Here is a 14,965-nt window from a genome sequence, read left to right as displayed (position 1 = left end):
GAATTGACTTGGTAATAAAAAACTAAGGACAGATGTGTTTACAAAAAGAACTATTAGAAGTAATAGATGACAAAATTGTGTAGTTCAAAATGTGTGTTTTTAAAGAATTACAACACCTGGCTTGGTGCTGGTGGCTCACACCTTTAATCCCAGGCACTTTGAGAGGCCAAGGTGGGAGGATTGCTTGAGACTGGGAGTTCAAGACCAGCCTATGCAACATGGTGAGACACTCAACTGTCTCTATAAAAAATAAAAAACTAGCCGGGTGTGGTGGCACCCGCCTGTAGTCTCAGCTACTTGGAGAGGCTGAAGTGGGAAGATCACTTGAGCCCAGGAGGTCGAGGCTTCTGTGACCTATGATCATGCCACTGCACTCCAGCCTGGGCAACAGAATGAGACCCTGTCTCAAAAAAGAATTCCCTACTTGTGAAATAATAATAATAATATTAAATGCTGATATAGTACCTACTATATGCTAAGCATCTAGGTGCTTTATGCATATTAATTCATTTATTCCTCAGAGTACCCACTTGGAAACTGAGGCACAGAAAAGTAACTTGCCCATGGTTACACACCACGTGGACTTGAACATGAATAGTCTGAGCCCCGAATCTGTGCTCACCCCTGTGTTGTAGTGTCTCCCATGAGGGTTTTGCACTTACCTCATAGCGTTGACGTGGGAAAAAACCAATAAAACCAACATGAAAGCACCTTGTCCAGGGTGAACATCCAGTAAATGCGAAAAGTCAAATTAAACTGTATTCCCACCAGAATCAAATAATCGTCTTAGTTGATTTACAGTCTACTCCTAGTCATCATAGACTGCTCATATGTAGTCATTCAGTTTCTGCCCCACCAGCTGGTTGTCTCTTATGTGGGAAAGTGAATTCCATTTGGAACCACAATTAATTTCTTTAATTAATCAAATTAACCAGACCTGCCGGCTTGAATCAATAGCTCATCAGTTTGCATACATTTAAAAGAGGGTTTACTTGGCAGATTAAGCATGTGCTGATTAAACGTGTGCTGTGAAGGACTCCTCAACCCATGTAAAAGAAAATCAGTACAGCCAGGCACAGTTGCTCACACCTGTAATCCCAGCACTTTGGGAGGCTGAGGTGGGTGGATCATGAGGTCAGGAGTTCGAGACCAGCCTGGCCAACATGGTGAAACCCCGTCTCTACTAAAAATACAAAAATGAGCTGGGCATGGTGGTGCGTGCCTGTAATCCCAGCTACTTGGGAGGCTGAGGCAGGAGAATCGCTTGAACCAGGGAGTCTGAGGTTGCAGTGAGCTGAGATTGTGCCATTGCACTGCAGCCTGGGCAACAAGAGCAAAACTCCGTCTCAAAATAAATAAATAAATAAATAGAAAGAAAATCAGTACAAAGCTCTGCCCCAGTAACCTACCCATCTTGTGTCTTGATTCTAATCTGATACTATACTAAGTCAAAACCCCCTTTCATGCTACTGGAAATTATTAAAGCCACAGAAGCCAGACTGGTATCATTTCTGGAAGTGATGACGTGGGCTCCCCTCCCGACATTCTTGTGGATGACATTTCCACTAAAGGTCTTCCCAGAAATGCTTTAACAGAAGATCTCACTAATTCACCAGTACCCACTTACCCCTAGGCAAGTAACTGGCTATTCCTTAATGGAAAGTACATCTTTCCACTGGAAAGATGGAAAGTTAAACTTACCCATTCCAAGCACAAGCCTTTGTTCAAGAGGCGTTGTAAAGAAATATGCCTTGTGTTTTAGGCTAGTATTATCAGAATGTTAATTTGAAAGTGAAAACCTTTCACGTGAGGAATGTGATTTTTGCAATAAGGCGTTAAGAGTGGTCTTAGGAAGATGATGCATTTCATCTTAATACAAGAGAAAAGAAGCCATGTCTGTATGTGGGAAATTCACCATCTTATTTCCTCTGGGTTTTCCACAGGCCCGTCTGCCTGTAAAATGGATGGCCCCTGAAAGCCTGTTTGAAGGGATCTACACCATTAAGAGTGATGTCTGGTCATACGGAATATTACTGTGGGAAATCTTCTCACTTGGTATGTTGGGCAGCTGCTGGCCTCCATTGACTCTGGGCTTTGCATGCTCTGCTCTCTCGGTGCCCCCCGCCCCTTCCCCCAACACTGATGGGTCTTGTATTGCAGCCCATAACTTTATGTTTATTTGCTGGTGTCCTTCAGCCTGTCTTCCTCACTGGTTTATAACCTGTTTGAGAGCATGAACCGTGACTCTTTTTCCCAGCTGCAGCCCGTGTGCCTGCAACAGTGTCTGGCACATGGCAGCTCTCAATACATGTTTGTTAATTGAATGAATCAATAAACAAATGAAGAAATGGATGAATGGCTGCAATTGTCTCGTGTTTTCCTCAGGTGTGAATCCTTACCCTGGCATTCCGGTTGATGCTAACTTCTACAAACTGATTCGAAATGGATTTAAAATGGATCAGCCATTTTATGCTACAGAAGAAATGTAAGTTCAAGTCAGACAGTAATTTGGTTGAAATCAGAAATTTACAGTCTGTCTACTTCCAAAGGCATGACCAAAAAAAGTCAAACTCATTAATGCAAAGTTTATAAGATTCTTTTTTAAAAAAATAGAAGTGAGGTCTTGCTTACCAGGCTGGTCTCAACTCCTGGCTTCAAGCAATCCTCCTGGCTCAGCCTCCCAAAGTGCTGGGATTACAGGTGTGGGCCACCACACCCAGCTGTCTGATTCCATTTTAAAGAGAAAAGAAAACGCTTCCTTTTTGTTTTGGGAGTTTCTGAACAAAGCTGAACCTTTCCTGTCCTCAGAGGCACCTGCTTCCAGGTTTTCATTCCTTTGCTTGAGGGCTCCACGAAGGTAATTTGATTCTACCCACTATATCACATTTTTAAAAATGCATTTCTGCCCATCATCTGATTTCTCCTTTCGGATATGAATTCAGAGTCTGGTAGAGGACTTGCCACGAAACAAACATGCTGTAAATAAGTAGCTCCAGAGGAATCAATGGTGCTTCATTATATGGAAAATGATCCATTTGGCTTCATTCAGACTTCTTCATCTTGTTCCTTGTTCTACTGCTTTTACAGATACATTATAATGCAATCCTGCTGGGCTTTTGACTCAAGGAAGCGGCCATCCTTCCCTCATTTGACTTCATTTTTAGGATGTCAGCTGGCGGATGCGGAAGAAGCGGTATGTAGCAGCCAGGACTTTGTAAAGCTTTATAAAGGAAACTGGTAAATTAAAACACTTGTTGCTGACTTCCTATGAACCAAAGGTACCAAGTTCTCATTCTCATCGCAGTTCTTGGTTGCCCTTGCAAAGTTGTGTGGGGTAAAACTTTATTTATTTGTTTATTTATTTATTTGTTGAGATAGGGTCTCACTCTGTGGCCCAGGCTGGAATGTGTGGTGTGATCATGGCTCACTGCAGCCTCCACCTCCCAAGCTCAAGCAATCCTCCAGCCATAGCCTTCCAAGTTGCTAGGACTGCGGGATAGCACCACCACGCCAGGCTTATGTTTTTATTTTTTGTAGAAATAGGGTATCACTGTATTGCCCAGGCTGGTCTTGAACTCCTGGGCTCAAGCAGTTCCCCCACCTCAGCCTCCCAAAGTGCTGGGATCACAGGGTACGAGCTACTGTGCCTGCCCTAAGACATATTTATTGATACGAATGTTTTTAGAAAAAAAAAAAACACCTTTCCTGATTTCAGCCAAATGATTAATACATTAAAAGCTCTTAAGTGTTCAGTGCAGTGAAGTAGACAACTAAATAAAACTAAATAAAAAGAATCCCTGGCCTCCAGAAGCCACTAGCCCTTTCTTATGAAGCATGAGTGTGCAAAAATCACATGACTCGGTCACGCTCTGTGGTAGCATGGAAAGAGCATTGGCCAGGAGTTCTGAGGGTTGAATACCAGCTCTACCACTCTGTCTCCCAATTGTGTCCATTATAGCAAATCACTTTACTTCTCTAAGCATCAGTGTTCTCACCTGTAACATGGGTTGTTAAGTTAGATTATCTTTTGAGCTTTGGGAACTTGGAATTTCTTTGCTAACGCTTCCCCCGTCAACACCACCACCTGGTGTAGTGAAAAGGGCCATCTCCAGATGAAGTAAATAAAGGAGAGAACCTTGAGCTCCCAATACTGAGGTTCACATCTTGGCTCCATCATTTACTTGATAAGTCACTTAATCTTTTGGGGAGTCTCTGTCTCAGTTTCTTTACCTGAAATATGTGATTAACAAATCTCGCCTCACGGAGTTGTAAGAAGGAGTAAATCAGGTGATGTATGTGAAAAGAGTTAGCCCATAGTGGGCACTTAGTATTTACTCAATAAAATATTAGTTAAATAGGAATCTGATTTTTAAGTGGATTGTCCGTCCTCCTTTCTAAATTGTTGAGAGCCTGTTTCAGTTCTGTGTTCTCTATACAGACCTGGGTGGATAATGTGGACTTTCCTACTGCTGTGATGTTTTTCTGAAAATTACATAGAAACTGGGTTATTTTCAGAGAATTAGGTCAAAAGGCTGGAGGAAATGGAAAGCCCCCAACGGACTTATCCTATTGCACAGATACCTGTAAACTGTTAATGACACTGTAAGGTAAACTGAAAGAAGAGTTATAGAATGAAACAGGAAATGAGCTGGTAAAGAAAGAATATATATGTACATGTATTAGCTAGCTATCTATACACTTTTTTTTGAGACAGGATCTTGCTCTGTCATCCATGCTGGAGTGCAGTGGCATGATCTCAGCTCACTGCAGCCTCCGCACTGTGGGCTCAAGCAATCCTCCCACCTCAGCCTCCCAAGTAGCTGGGACCACAGGTACACACCACCAGGCCCAGCTATTTTTTTTTTTTTTGTATTTTTGGTAGACACGGGCTCTCACTGTGTTGCCCAGGCTGTTCTCAAACTTTTGAGCTCAAGTGGTCCACCTGCCTCAGCCTCCCAAAGTGCTAGGATTATAGGCATCAGCCACCGTGCCTGGCTAAGAGAGGACTGATTGATGTTACTCGTTGCATAGTTGGGTGTGGATTTGTGGGGAACTTATTTGAGCTGGATGTGAGGCCTGAATAGCATCTTGGCTGCTGGAGAGTAGAGGGTGAGTAGGATATTCCAGGATGAATGAATAATATAAATAAAAGTCAAAAGCTGAAAAAGTAGAGTGGCAAGTAAATGGCTGTGCCTAATATACAGGGAGAATGGGGGAGTAGAGAGGAAAACAAAAATGTAAAGGTCGTGTCGCCAAGATGGAGGCTTCAGGACCACTTGGGTCTTGGTTTGAGCTTCTCCTTTCACGTCCCCATACCCACAGGATGTCCAGATCCCCTTCCCTCTGTTCAGGGGGCCTGTCAGGTATCAGGAACCATTGAATGGCAACGTATCTGTGCATGATTAATCAGCTGAGGGAATCCATGCTTAGGGACAGACAGTTCACCAACCTTTTCTCCCAATTCCTTCCACTCTGTTCCCTGACCCTCTGTGACCAGTGTCAAAAGCACCCAGAGAAAATGGTAGCTCCTTTAAGCATGTTAGATAACAGGCCCCCACGGCCCATTGCGGTGGGTCACACATGTAATCCCAGCACTTCAGGAGGCTGAGGTGGGCAGATCACTTGAGGTCATGAGTTCCAGACTAGCCTGGCCAACATGGCTAAACCCCATCTCTACTAAAAACAAAACATTAGCCAGGCGTGGTGGCGTGCGCCTGTAGTCCCAGCTACCTGGGAGGCTGAGGCAGGAGAATCTCTTGAACCTGGGAGGTGAAGGTTGCAGTGAGCTGAGATGGCACCACCGCACTCCAGCCTGAGTGACACAGTGAGACTCTGTCTCAAAAAAGAAAAAGAAAGAAAAAGAGGAAGGAAGGAAGGAAGGAAGGTAGGAAGGAAGGAAGGAAGAAAGGAAGGAAGGAAGGAAGGAAGGAGAGAGAAAGAAAGAAAAAAGAAAGAAGGAAGGGAGGGAGGGAGGAAGGAAGGAAGGAAGGAAAGAAGGAAGGAAGGAAGGAAGGGAAATGCACCCCTTCTCCGGGTGGGAGGAATCCAGAGAGAAGCCCCTTACTCAGGGCTCATGCAGCCTGCCCCAGTCTAAGCCAGTCTGAAGGAGGGGAGCTTGGAGTGGATCTCAGCCATCTTGCCCGCTCTGCTGGGCATTTTTGTTGGTGCAAGGCAGAACCCACACAGCCACGCAGGCAGCCCTGCCCACTCTGCACAATCCTATCTAGTCCCTTGGTTGGAAAACTGGCCTTGTCACCTTCCCCAGGGTGACCTTCCCTGGTACATCTGTGAATGGTTTTGTAGAATCTTCTCTCCTCCCCTCCCCTCCCCTCCCTTCTCCTCTCCTCTCCTCTTTTATTTTATTTTATTTTTTGAGACAGAGTCTCACTCTGTCACCCAGGCTGGAGTGCAGTGGCGTGATCTCAGCTCACTGCAACCTCTGCCTCCTGGGTTGAAGTGATTCTCGGGCTTCAGCCTCCCAAGTAGCTGGGACTACAGGCATGCGCCACCACGCCCAGCTGATTTTTGTGTTTTTAGCAGAGATGGGGTTTCACCATATTGTCCAGGCTAGTCTCAAACTCCTGACCTCATGATCTGCTCACCTCAGTCTTCCAAAGTGCTGAGATTACAGGTGTGAGCCACCCCACCCGGCCCTATTTTCATTTCTTTTTAGTTTAGTTTTTTTAGATAGAGTCTCACTCCGTCACCCAGGCTGGAGTGCAGTGGCGTGATCTTAGCTCACTGCAACCTCCACCTCCCGGGTTCAAGCAATTCTCGTGCCTCAGCCTCCTGAGTAGCTGGGATTACAGGCACCTACCACCACGCCTGGCTACTGTATCTGTAGTAGAGACGTGGTTTTACCATGTTGGCCAGGCTGGTCTCAAACTCCCGAGCTCAAGCGATTTGCCGGCCTCAGCCTCCCAATGTGCTGGGATTACAGGCATGAGCCACCGTGCCCGGCCAGAGTCTTTGTTTCTGCATCAAGGACTAGGGAAGGAAAAGGGCCCTCAGAGAACCAGGAGAAAGAATGGGAAATACATGGAGAAAACATAGGTTAAGGCTTTTATGTCTAACCTCAGCACCAACGGGGTTAGATCAGGGAGATCACTGATAACATGATTACATGCCTAGGCATTTAGACAGTGGTGAACCGATGAAGATTTTTAGGATGGACGAACATGTCTCAATCTTTAAGAACCAGATAAAATATTCTGTGCTCTGCAAAGCCTCCCCCAATTTCCCTAGTCAGATCTCAGGCTCCTTCTTCTGAATTCCCATGACACGTTCAGCTATAACTCCATGTGAGACTCAAATCCTAGTGTAGGATGACTTTATTTTATGGGTCTCTCTCTGTCATCACTAGACTTCATTAGTGAGGGTAAGTACTATTTCCTGTTCATCTTTACACCCCATGGGGTAGCGCTTGCCCTGTGAGATTAAATAAATGAGTGAAGTCAGCATGAAAGCAAGTTGGAGACCACATCTGTTTGGTTCATCATTATAGACCCTGCTGCTAGCATGATGCTTAGCATGTAGAAGGCGCTCAGCAAACGTTTCTGGAATGAGAAAGAAAAAGAGAGCGTGAAAGGAAGTTTGGAAAAGCGAGGCAGAAGATGAGATGTCAGGACTTCAGTTGAGAGGGGCGGCAGCAGCCGGGACGGGCACGCTGAGGGAGCGCACTAGGCAGGGGCCATGGGCTGATGAAAGGGGGCACGTGCTTGTCCCCTGTTTCAGAAAAGGGGTCTGAACTAACATCACCTCCCCTCTCCTACTTGGCCCCATAAATTATAGGAAATATGGGGTTTTTTTGGTTTGTTTTTTGTTTTTTTTTTAAAGAGAAGGGAGGCCAAGCATGGTGGCTGACACTTATAATCCCAGCACTTTGGGAGGCTGAGGCACAAGCATAGATTGAGCTCAGGAGTTCAAGGCCAGTCTGGGCAACATGGTAAAACCCTGTCTCTACAAAAGAATTTAAAAATTAGCCAGGCGTGGTGGTGCCTGCCTGTGGTCCCAGCTGCTAGGGAGGCTGAGGTGGGAGGATCGCTTGAGTCGGAGGGGGGTGGTCACGGCTGCAGTGAGCCATGATCATGCCACTGTTCTCTAACCTGGGTGACAGAGCAAGACTCTGTCTCAACAAAACTAAACTAAACTTAAATAAAGTTGAGGCCATAATTGGCTTTGAAAGTAAGAAAGAGATCTTTTTGTGGACCAGAAACTGTGGAAAATCCCTGAGACAATGAAATCAGTTAAAACTGCACTGCAGAGGGAAAACCCACAACAGAGGATGCCTGGAAAAACAAGTTGAAGGCTAACATAAAGGCAGCAGGAAGTCCTGGGACCCTCCAGAAGTTCTGAAGCGGGAGCAGCCACATGGTGAAATCAACATAAGATTAAATGTGGATGCTAAAAATGTAAGAATGATATTGGTGAGATAGAAATGTAACATATAACTTCCGGTTCAGTACAGGGAAAAAAATGACTTTAGAAAACATAATCAGTCCAACAAAATGGGGAAGAAAGAAATAAAGAGAATTCATGGAAATAGAATTAGCTGGATGTGGTGGTGCACACTTGTAGTTCTATCTACTCAGGAGGCTGAACTGGGAGGATCCCCTGATCCGAGGAAGTCAAGGCTGCAGTGAGCTATAACTGGGCTGCTGCACTCCAGTTGTAGGCAAAGGAGAGAGACCCCATATCTAAAGAATAAAATAAATAAATAAATAAAAATTGAAAATACAAAAATAAAACACAAAATGGCAACAATCAGTAAGCCTACTTAGGAAAGAGAATCTCAGAATAAATAAAATTGTTATCATACATTGTTAGTGAATGCCACATTCACTAATCTCGATGCAATGTAATAAAAAGTCACCCAACCAAAAAAGTCCCCAAATTTATATACCAAAATTAAAAATCAGCTGGATGTGGTAGTTCACGCCTGTAATCCTAGCACTTTGGGAGGCCAAGGCAGGTGGATCACCTGAGGTCAGGAGTTCAAGACCAGCCTGGCCAACCTGGTGACACCCCGTCTCTACTAAGAAGACAAAAATTAGTTGGGCGTGGTGGCAGGCAGCTATAATCCCAGCTACTTGGGAGGCTGAGGCATGAGAATTGCTTAAAACCAGGTGATAGAGGTTGCAGTGAGCCTAGACTGCACCATTGCACTCCAGCCTGGGTGACAAGTATGAAACTCTGTCTCAAAAAATAAATAAAATAAAAATCATGCTTCTTAAGGAAGCTTTGCTTAAGAAGAAGAAGGGGAAATAGCGAAAAGGAGTAAAAATGGATATTGCCTATTAAAACCTGTAAGAGTTACCCAAATTCGTAATTCTAAATTCATTTATTAGAAAACAAAGAAAAATGAAAATCAATAGCTAACTTTTTTTCGGGTTTTTTTTTTTTTTTGGAGACCGGTTCTTGCTGTGTCTCCCTGACTGGAATGCAGTGACATGATTATATAACTCACTGCAGCCTCAAACTCCTGGAATCAAGCGATCCTCCCGCCTCAGCTTCCTGAGTAGCTTTTTAAAAATTCTCTTTTGCAGAGATGGGGATCTTGCTATGCTGTGCAGGCTAGTCTCAAACTGCTGGCCTCAAGCAATCCTCCTGCCTCAGCCTCCCAAAGTGCTGGGACTACTGGTGTGAGCCACCACACCTAGTCTGATTAGCCTTTCAATTTAAGAAGCTAGGGGAAAAAACAAACAACAACAAAGAAGAAGGTGGAGAGAGAGAGGAGGAGAATGAACAAAGCAGAAAGAAGGAATTAATAGAGACATAGCCAGATTTAATGAAACAGAGGAAGTAGAAACAACAAAATAATAGCGGTGGTCAGGACAACCACAAGTTGTTTCTTTGAACTAATAATGTAATTGCTAACATTTTTTGAGTATTTAATCATACAGTTTACTAATGTATTAGCCATAAAATTAATAACTGTTAATCCTCACATGAATAACCTGAAGTAGGTTCTATTATTACCCCTTTAGCAGACTAGTAAATTGAGGCCCAGAGAGGTTAAGTAATTTGCCTAAGGTAACATGGTAAATGTCAGACTTAGGATTTGAATACAGCAGTCTGAGTGTAGTCTATGCTGTATATTAATGTTGCATATCAACAAAGTATACAAACATACTACTAAAGCTGCTATCTTTGAGGTGAACAATTAAGAAAAAAAGAAGCCGGGTATGGTGGCTCACGCCTGTAATCCCAGCACATTGGGAGGCCAAGGCAGGAGGATCGCTTGGACTCAGAGGTTTGAGACCAGACTGGGCAACATAATGGGACCCCATCTCTACCAAAAATTTTAAAATTAACCAGGTGTAGTGGCGCACACCATAGTCCCAGTTACTCAGGAGGCTGAGGCAAGAGAATCACTTCTGCCTAGGAGGCTGAGGCTGCAGTGAGCCATGACTGCACCCCTGTACTCCAGCCTGAGTGACAAAGCGAGACCCTGTCTCGAAAAAGAAAAAAGCACAAATAAATAACATTCAGATGAAAAGGAGAAGATAGCTAAGGAAAAAAGAACCATTTTTTAAAGTATAAGAAAATGTATGTACCTCTTTATAATGAAACATTTGAAAACCTAGGGTTTGTTTCACGATTTCATAAGGAGATTGTATTTAAAAAGTCATTTAAAGGTCACTTTTATGATGTTATCTGTGGGCTTGTTAAAAACAACAGTGACTGGGTGTGGTAGCTCACACATGTAATCCCAGCATTTTGGGAGGCCTAGAGGGGTGGATCTCTTGAGGCCAGGAGTGCAAGACCAGCCTGGTCAACATGGTGAAACCCTGTCTCTACCAAAAATACATAAAAATTAGCTAGATGTGGTGGTGCACACCTGTAGGTCCAGCTACTTGAAGCACAAGAATCGCTTGAACCCGAGAGGCAGAGGGTGCTGTGAGCTGAGATCATGCCGCAACACTCCAGCCTGGGTGACAGAGTGAGACTCTGTCACAGCAGTAACAACAACAACAACAACAACAACAACAACAACAAAAGGAACGAAAGGTCACTTAAAGCAATGGAAAAGAGTGATATATTACAACTATACCCATTAACTAGCTATGGGAGTAGAGCGAGATTGAGGTATCAGAGATGGTTCTAGAAACTTCTAGACGGTGAGACTGGATGAAGAGCATATGTTAGTTAATTCAGGTGGAAGATTGGAAGTGTTATTGGTATTTGTGCTACACAACCTTCATGAGATGGTTAGAAATTCAGTGGCAGAGATGTACATTTGGATTCAACAGGTTCAAAAAATGCTAACTAACTGCTATGTCTACTTCACAAAAGGCATGCATGAGTAGTTACTGGTCATCCTTCAGGGTACAAGCAAAGCTGTCATTGTGCAACCCCTGGTTCACAATGGATATATTTTGGGTCAAAGGATACACACACACACACACACACACACACACCCCACACACATAATTTTCTAGAAAGAAAAGTGAAGTGTAGGAGGCAGTCTGGACAGTTCACACTAAAACTGTCAAAAAACAAAGATAAAGAAGTAGACAGTAACAAGGGCTGTGGGAAGGGAGCAAATCTATAAAATTTAAATAGAATGCATGATTCTTAAATCATAAAGTTCTTATAAACAATAATAAAAATATATCACCTTTTAAAAAGTTCTTTCTTTTAGAGACAGGGTCTTGCTATGTTGGCCAGGTTGGTCTTGAACTCTTGGCCTCAAGCAATCCTCCCGCCCTGGCCTCCCAAAGTGCTAGGATTGCAGAGGTGAGCCACTGTGCCCAGCCTGTATAGCCTTCTATGTATATAAAAGGCAAAGGAAATAGGCAGGCTATTCAAAATTAAAATCAAATGAACATAAAGTATAGGAAAAAGGTCCAACTTTGCAGAGAGTGAAACATATATAGTTAAGGAGATAGAACGTCTCGCTCAGCGAAAGAGAAGAGATGTGAGAGGCTGACATACCCATTGATCAGAAGGCTCTGGAAAATGTAGAGGCACTGTTGATAGGAGTAGAAATAAATACAACCTTTCTGCAGGGCAGCCTGGCCTTGTGTATCACAGTTCAAGTGTGCATCTTTTTTGATCCAGCAATTCCACTTCTGCCTATCCCAACATCAGATTACATCGAGTGTGCACTTTTCAGTTTGTTTTGTATAACCAGTGGGTCAAAAGGTTAATTATGACACATCAGTACTATGGGACTCTAAGCTGCCATGAAAAAAAAATATGTGGCCATCCTTAGTGAATAATGTAAATATGGGACACAGGCAACATATGAGCAGTATAATAACAATATATTGATAATTCAAAAATAAGGTTCTAAAAGAGAATATACAACCTGAGCCCACAGACACAAAATTGTATGTGCATAGCAAGCTGTCTATAATGGTGGGTACTTGTCATGACTTGTAGCCTTTTTTCTTTTTCTTTTTTTTTTTTTTTTTGAGATGGAGTCTTGCTCTGTCACCCAGGCTGGAGTGCAGTGGCACAATCTAGGCTCACTGCAGCCTCCACCTCCCAGGTTCAAGCAATTCTCCTGCCTTAGCCTCCCGAGTAGCTGGGACTGCAGGCGTGTGCCGCCACATCCGGTTAGTTTTGTATTTTTAGTAGAAACAGGGTTTCTCCCTGTTGGCCAGGCTGGTCCCGAACTCCCAACCTCAGGTGATCCGCCCACCTCAGCATCCCAAAGTGTTGGGATTACAGGCGTGAGCCACTGCGCCCAGCCTTCTATACCCCTTTCTTTTTTTCTCAAATTATCTATGTGAATGCATGTTAACTTCATATTTGGGAAAGGAAAGTAAATCTCTTCATTTCAGAAAAAAAAGTTAAAAGTCGTGAAACTCCCAAGGGAAAACTCAAGAATCAGTCCCTTGTATTAACTCCATAATGAACAGATTTCTTTTTGTGGCCTTTCTCTTTTATGATTTTTCTGCATGGTTTTAGGATTTCTAGAGTGACATTTTATATCTAAGAGTAGACTCAATAATGAAATAAAATATTTGACTATGACTTGATTTCTCCATTAATAAAAGGACCAAAATTGCTTTTTTAGTTCTATAGAATACCCTCTGAGACCTACGCATAATAAAAGTACCTGTCTACACGTTTCCTGAAAACATGTACATCTATTATACATCAGTTTAAACATTTTGAAAGTGATGTCTAGGCCAGGTGTAGTCGCTCACACCTGTAATCGCAGCACTTTGGGAGGGCGGCGTGGTGGGGGATCACTTGAGCCCAGGAGTTTGAGACCAGCCTGGGCAACATAGTGAGACCTCGTCTTTACAAAAAAATAAAAAAATTAGCAGGATATGGTGGAGCCTGCCTGTGGTCCCAGCTACTCAGGAGGTTAAGTTGGGAGGATTGCTCAAACCCAGAACATCAAGGCCACGGTGAGCTATGGTTGTGCCACTGCACTCCAGTCTAGGCAACAGAGCGAGACTCTGTCTCAAAAAATAAACAAACAAAAAAACAAAAAAGTAATTGTCTATATAGAACAATTGTTTTTATTTAAAGAATTTGTAATATGGGCACATAACATGTACATCTACATCAGATGTAATCGGTGTTCTGTCTCTTTCCCACATTCAGATGTATCAGAATGTGGATGGCCGTGTTTCGGAACGTCCTCACATCTACCAAAACAGGCGACCTTTCAGCAGAGAGATGGATTCAGGGCCACTCTCTCCACAGGCTCAGGTCGAAGATTCATAGAGGAACAATTTAGTTTTGAGGACTTCATCCCTCCACCTATCCCTAACAGGCTGTAGATTACCAAAACAAGATTAATTTCGTCACTAAAAAAAATCTATTATCAACTGCTGCTTCGCCGGACTTTTCTCTAGAAGCTGTCTGCATTTACTCTTGTTTTCAAAGGGACTTTTGTAAAATCAAATCATCCTGTCACAAGGCAGAAGGAGCTGATAATGAACTTTATTGGAGCATCAACCTGCATCCAAGGCCTTCTCAGGCTGGCTTGAGTGAATTGTGTACCTGAAGTACAGTATATTCTTGTAAATATACATAAAACAAAAGCATTTTGCTAAGGAGAAGCTAATATGATTTTTTAAATCTATGTTTTAAAATAATATGTAACTTTTTCAGCTATTTAGTGATATATTTTATGGATGGGAATAAAATTTCTACTACAGAATTGCCCGTTATTGAATTATTTACATGGTATAATTAGGGCAGGTCTTAACTGGGGTTCATGAACCCCCTGAAATTGTGCACCCATAGCTACCTACACATTCCTTCCAGAGCACGTGTGCATTTACCCCAAGATATGAAGGATGTGTAGGCGGCTATGGTGGTCACAGCCTAAGATTTCTGCAGCAACAAGAGTTGTATGGGGGGAAGTTTATAATGAATAGGCGTTCTAGCATAAAGAGTCATACATCACCTGCACACTTTGGCGGCCTTCCCAGACTCAGGGCCAGTCAGAAGTAACATGGAGGATTAGTATTTTCAATAAAGTTACTCTTGTCCCCACAGTTCCCCTTGTTTTATTTTTATTTGTTTGTTTGTTTGATGTTTTAGTGACAGGGTCTCACCCTGTCCCCCAGGCTGGAGTGGAGTGATGAGATCACAGCTCACTGCAGCCTGAAACTCGGGGCCTCAAGCGATCCTCCCACCTCAGCCTCCTGAGTGGCTGGGACTGCAAGCACATGCCACCACGCCGAGCTAATTTTAAAAGTTTTCTGTAGAGATAGTGTCTTGCTATGTTGCACAGGCTGGTCACAAATTCTTGGCCTCAAACAGTCCTCTTGCCTCAGCCTCCTAAAGTGCTGGGATTACAGCTGTGAGCCACGGCGACCAGCCCCCTTTGTCCTTTGAAGCTTAGCACCCTCCATCCTGTAGGTTTATGAACTTGGCTTGTGCCCACCCCACCCCGCCCACCTCCGCTTACACGACAGGTGCCACCAAATTCTGCCTCTTCTTTCTCCTCGACCACCTGTTGCGTGTAGTGGTGAGGACAAGGGCTCTGGAA

At 43.5% G+C, this 14,965-nt stretch overlaps 1 protein-coding gene across 1 annotated transcript in view; it reads left to right on the top strand.

Moving 5' to 3' along the window:
* The window catches only part of FLT3 (fms-related tyrosine kinase 3), a 71,979-nt gene extending 57,851 nt beyond the window's left edge, over window positions 1-14,128 (top strand). The window contains exons 19-22 of the mRNA XM_011999976.1: window positions 1,944-2,055; window positions 2,386-2,485; window positions 3,088-3,193; window positions 13,567-14,128. Of these exons, the coding sequence (XP_011855366.1) occupies window positions 1,944-2,055; window positions 2,386-2,485; window positions 3,088-3,193; window positions 13,567-13,689 (441 nt within the window). The 3' untranslated portion in view covers window positions 13,690-14,128. The remainder of the gene's footprint in view (window positions 1-1,943; window positions 2,056-2,385; window positions 2,486-3,087; window positions 3,194-13,566) is intronic.
* Window positions 14,129-14,965: the final 837 nt, after the last annotated feature.

This window comes from Mandrillus leucophaeus, unplaced genomic scaffold, assembly GCF_000951045.1.
Source record: "Mandrillus leucophaeus isolate KB7577 unplaced genomic scaffold, Mleu.le_1.0 Scaffold61, whole genome shotgun sequence".
Classification (NCBI taxonomy): domain Eukaryota; kingdom Metazoa; phylum Chordata; class Mammalia; order Primates; family Cercopithecidae; genus Mandrillus; species Mandrillus leucophaeus.
The sequence above is the reverse complement of the archived record's forward strand: the minus strand, read 5'-3'. Positions and strand labels throughout refer to the sequence as shown.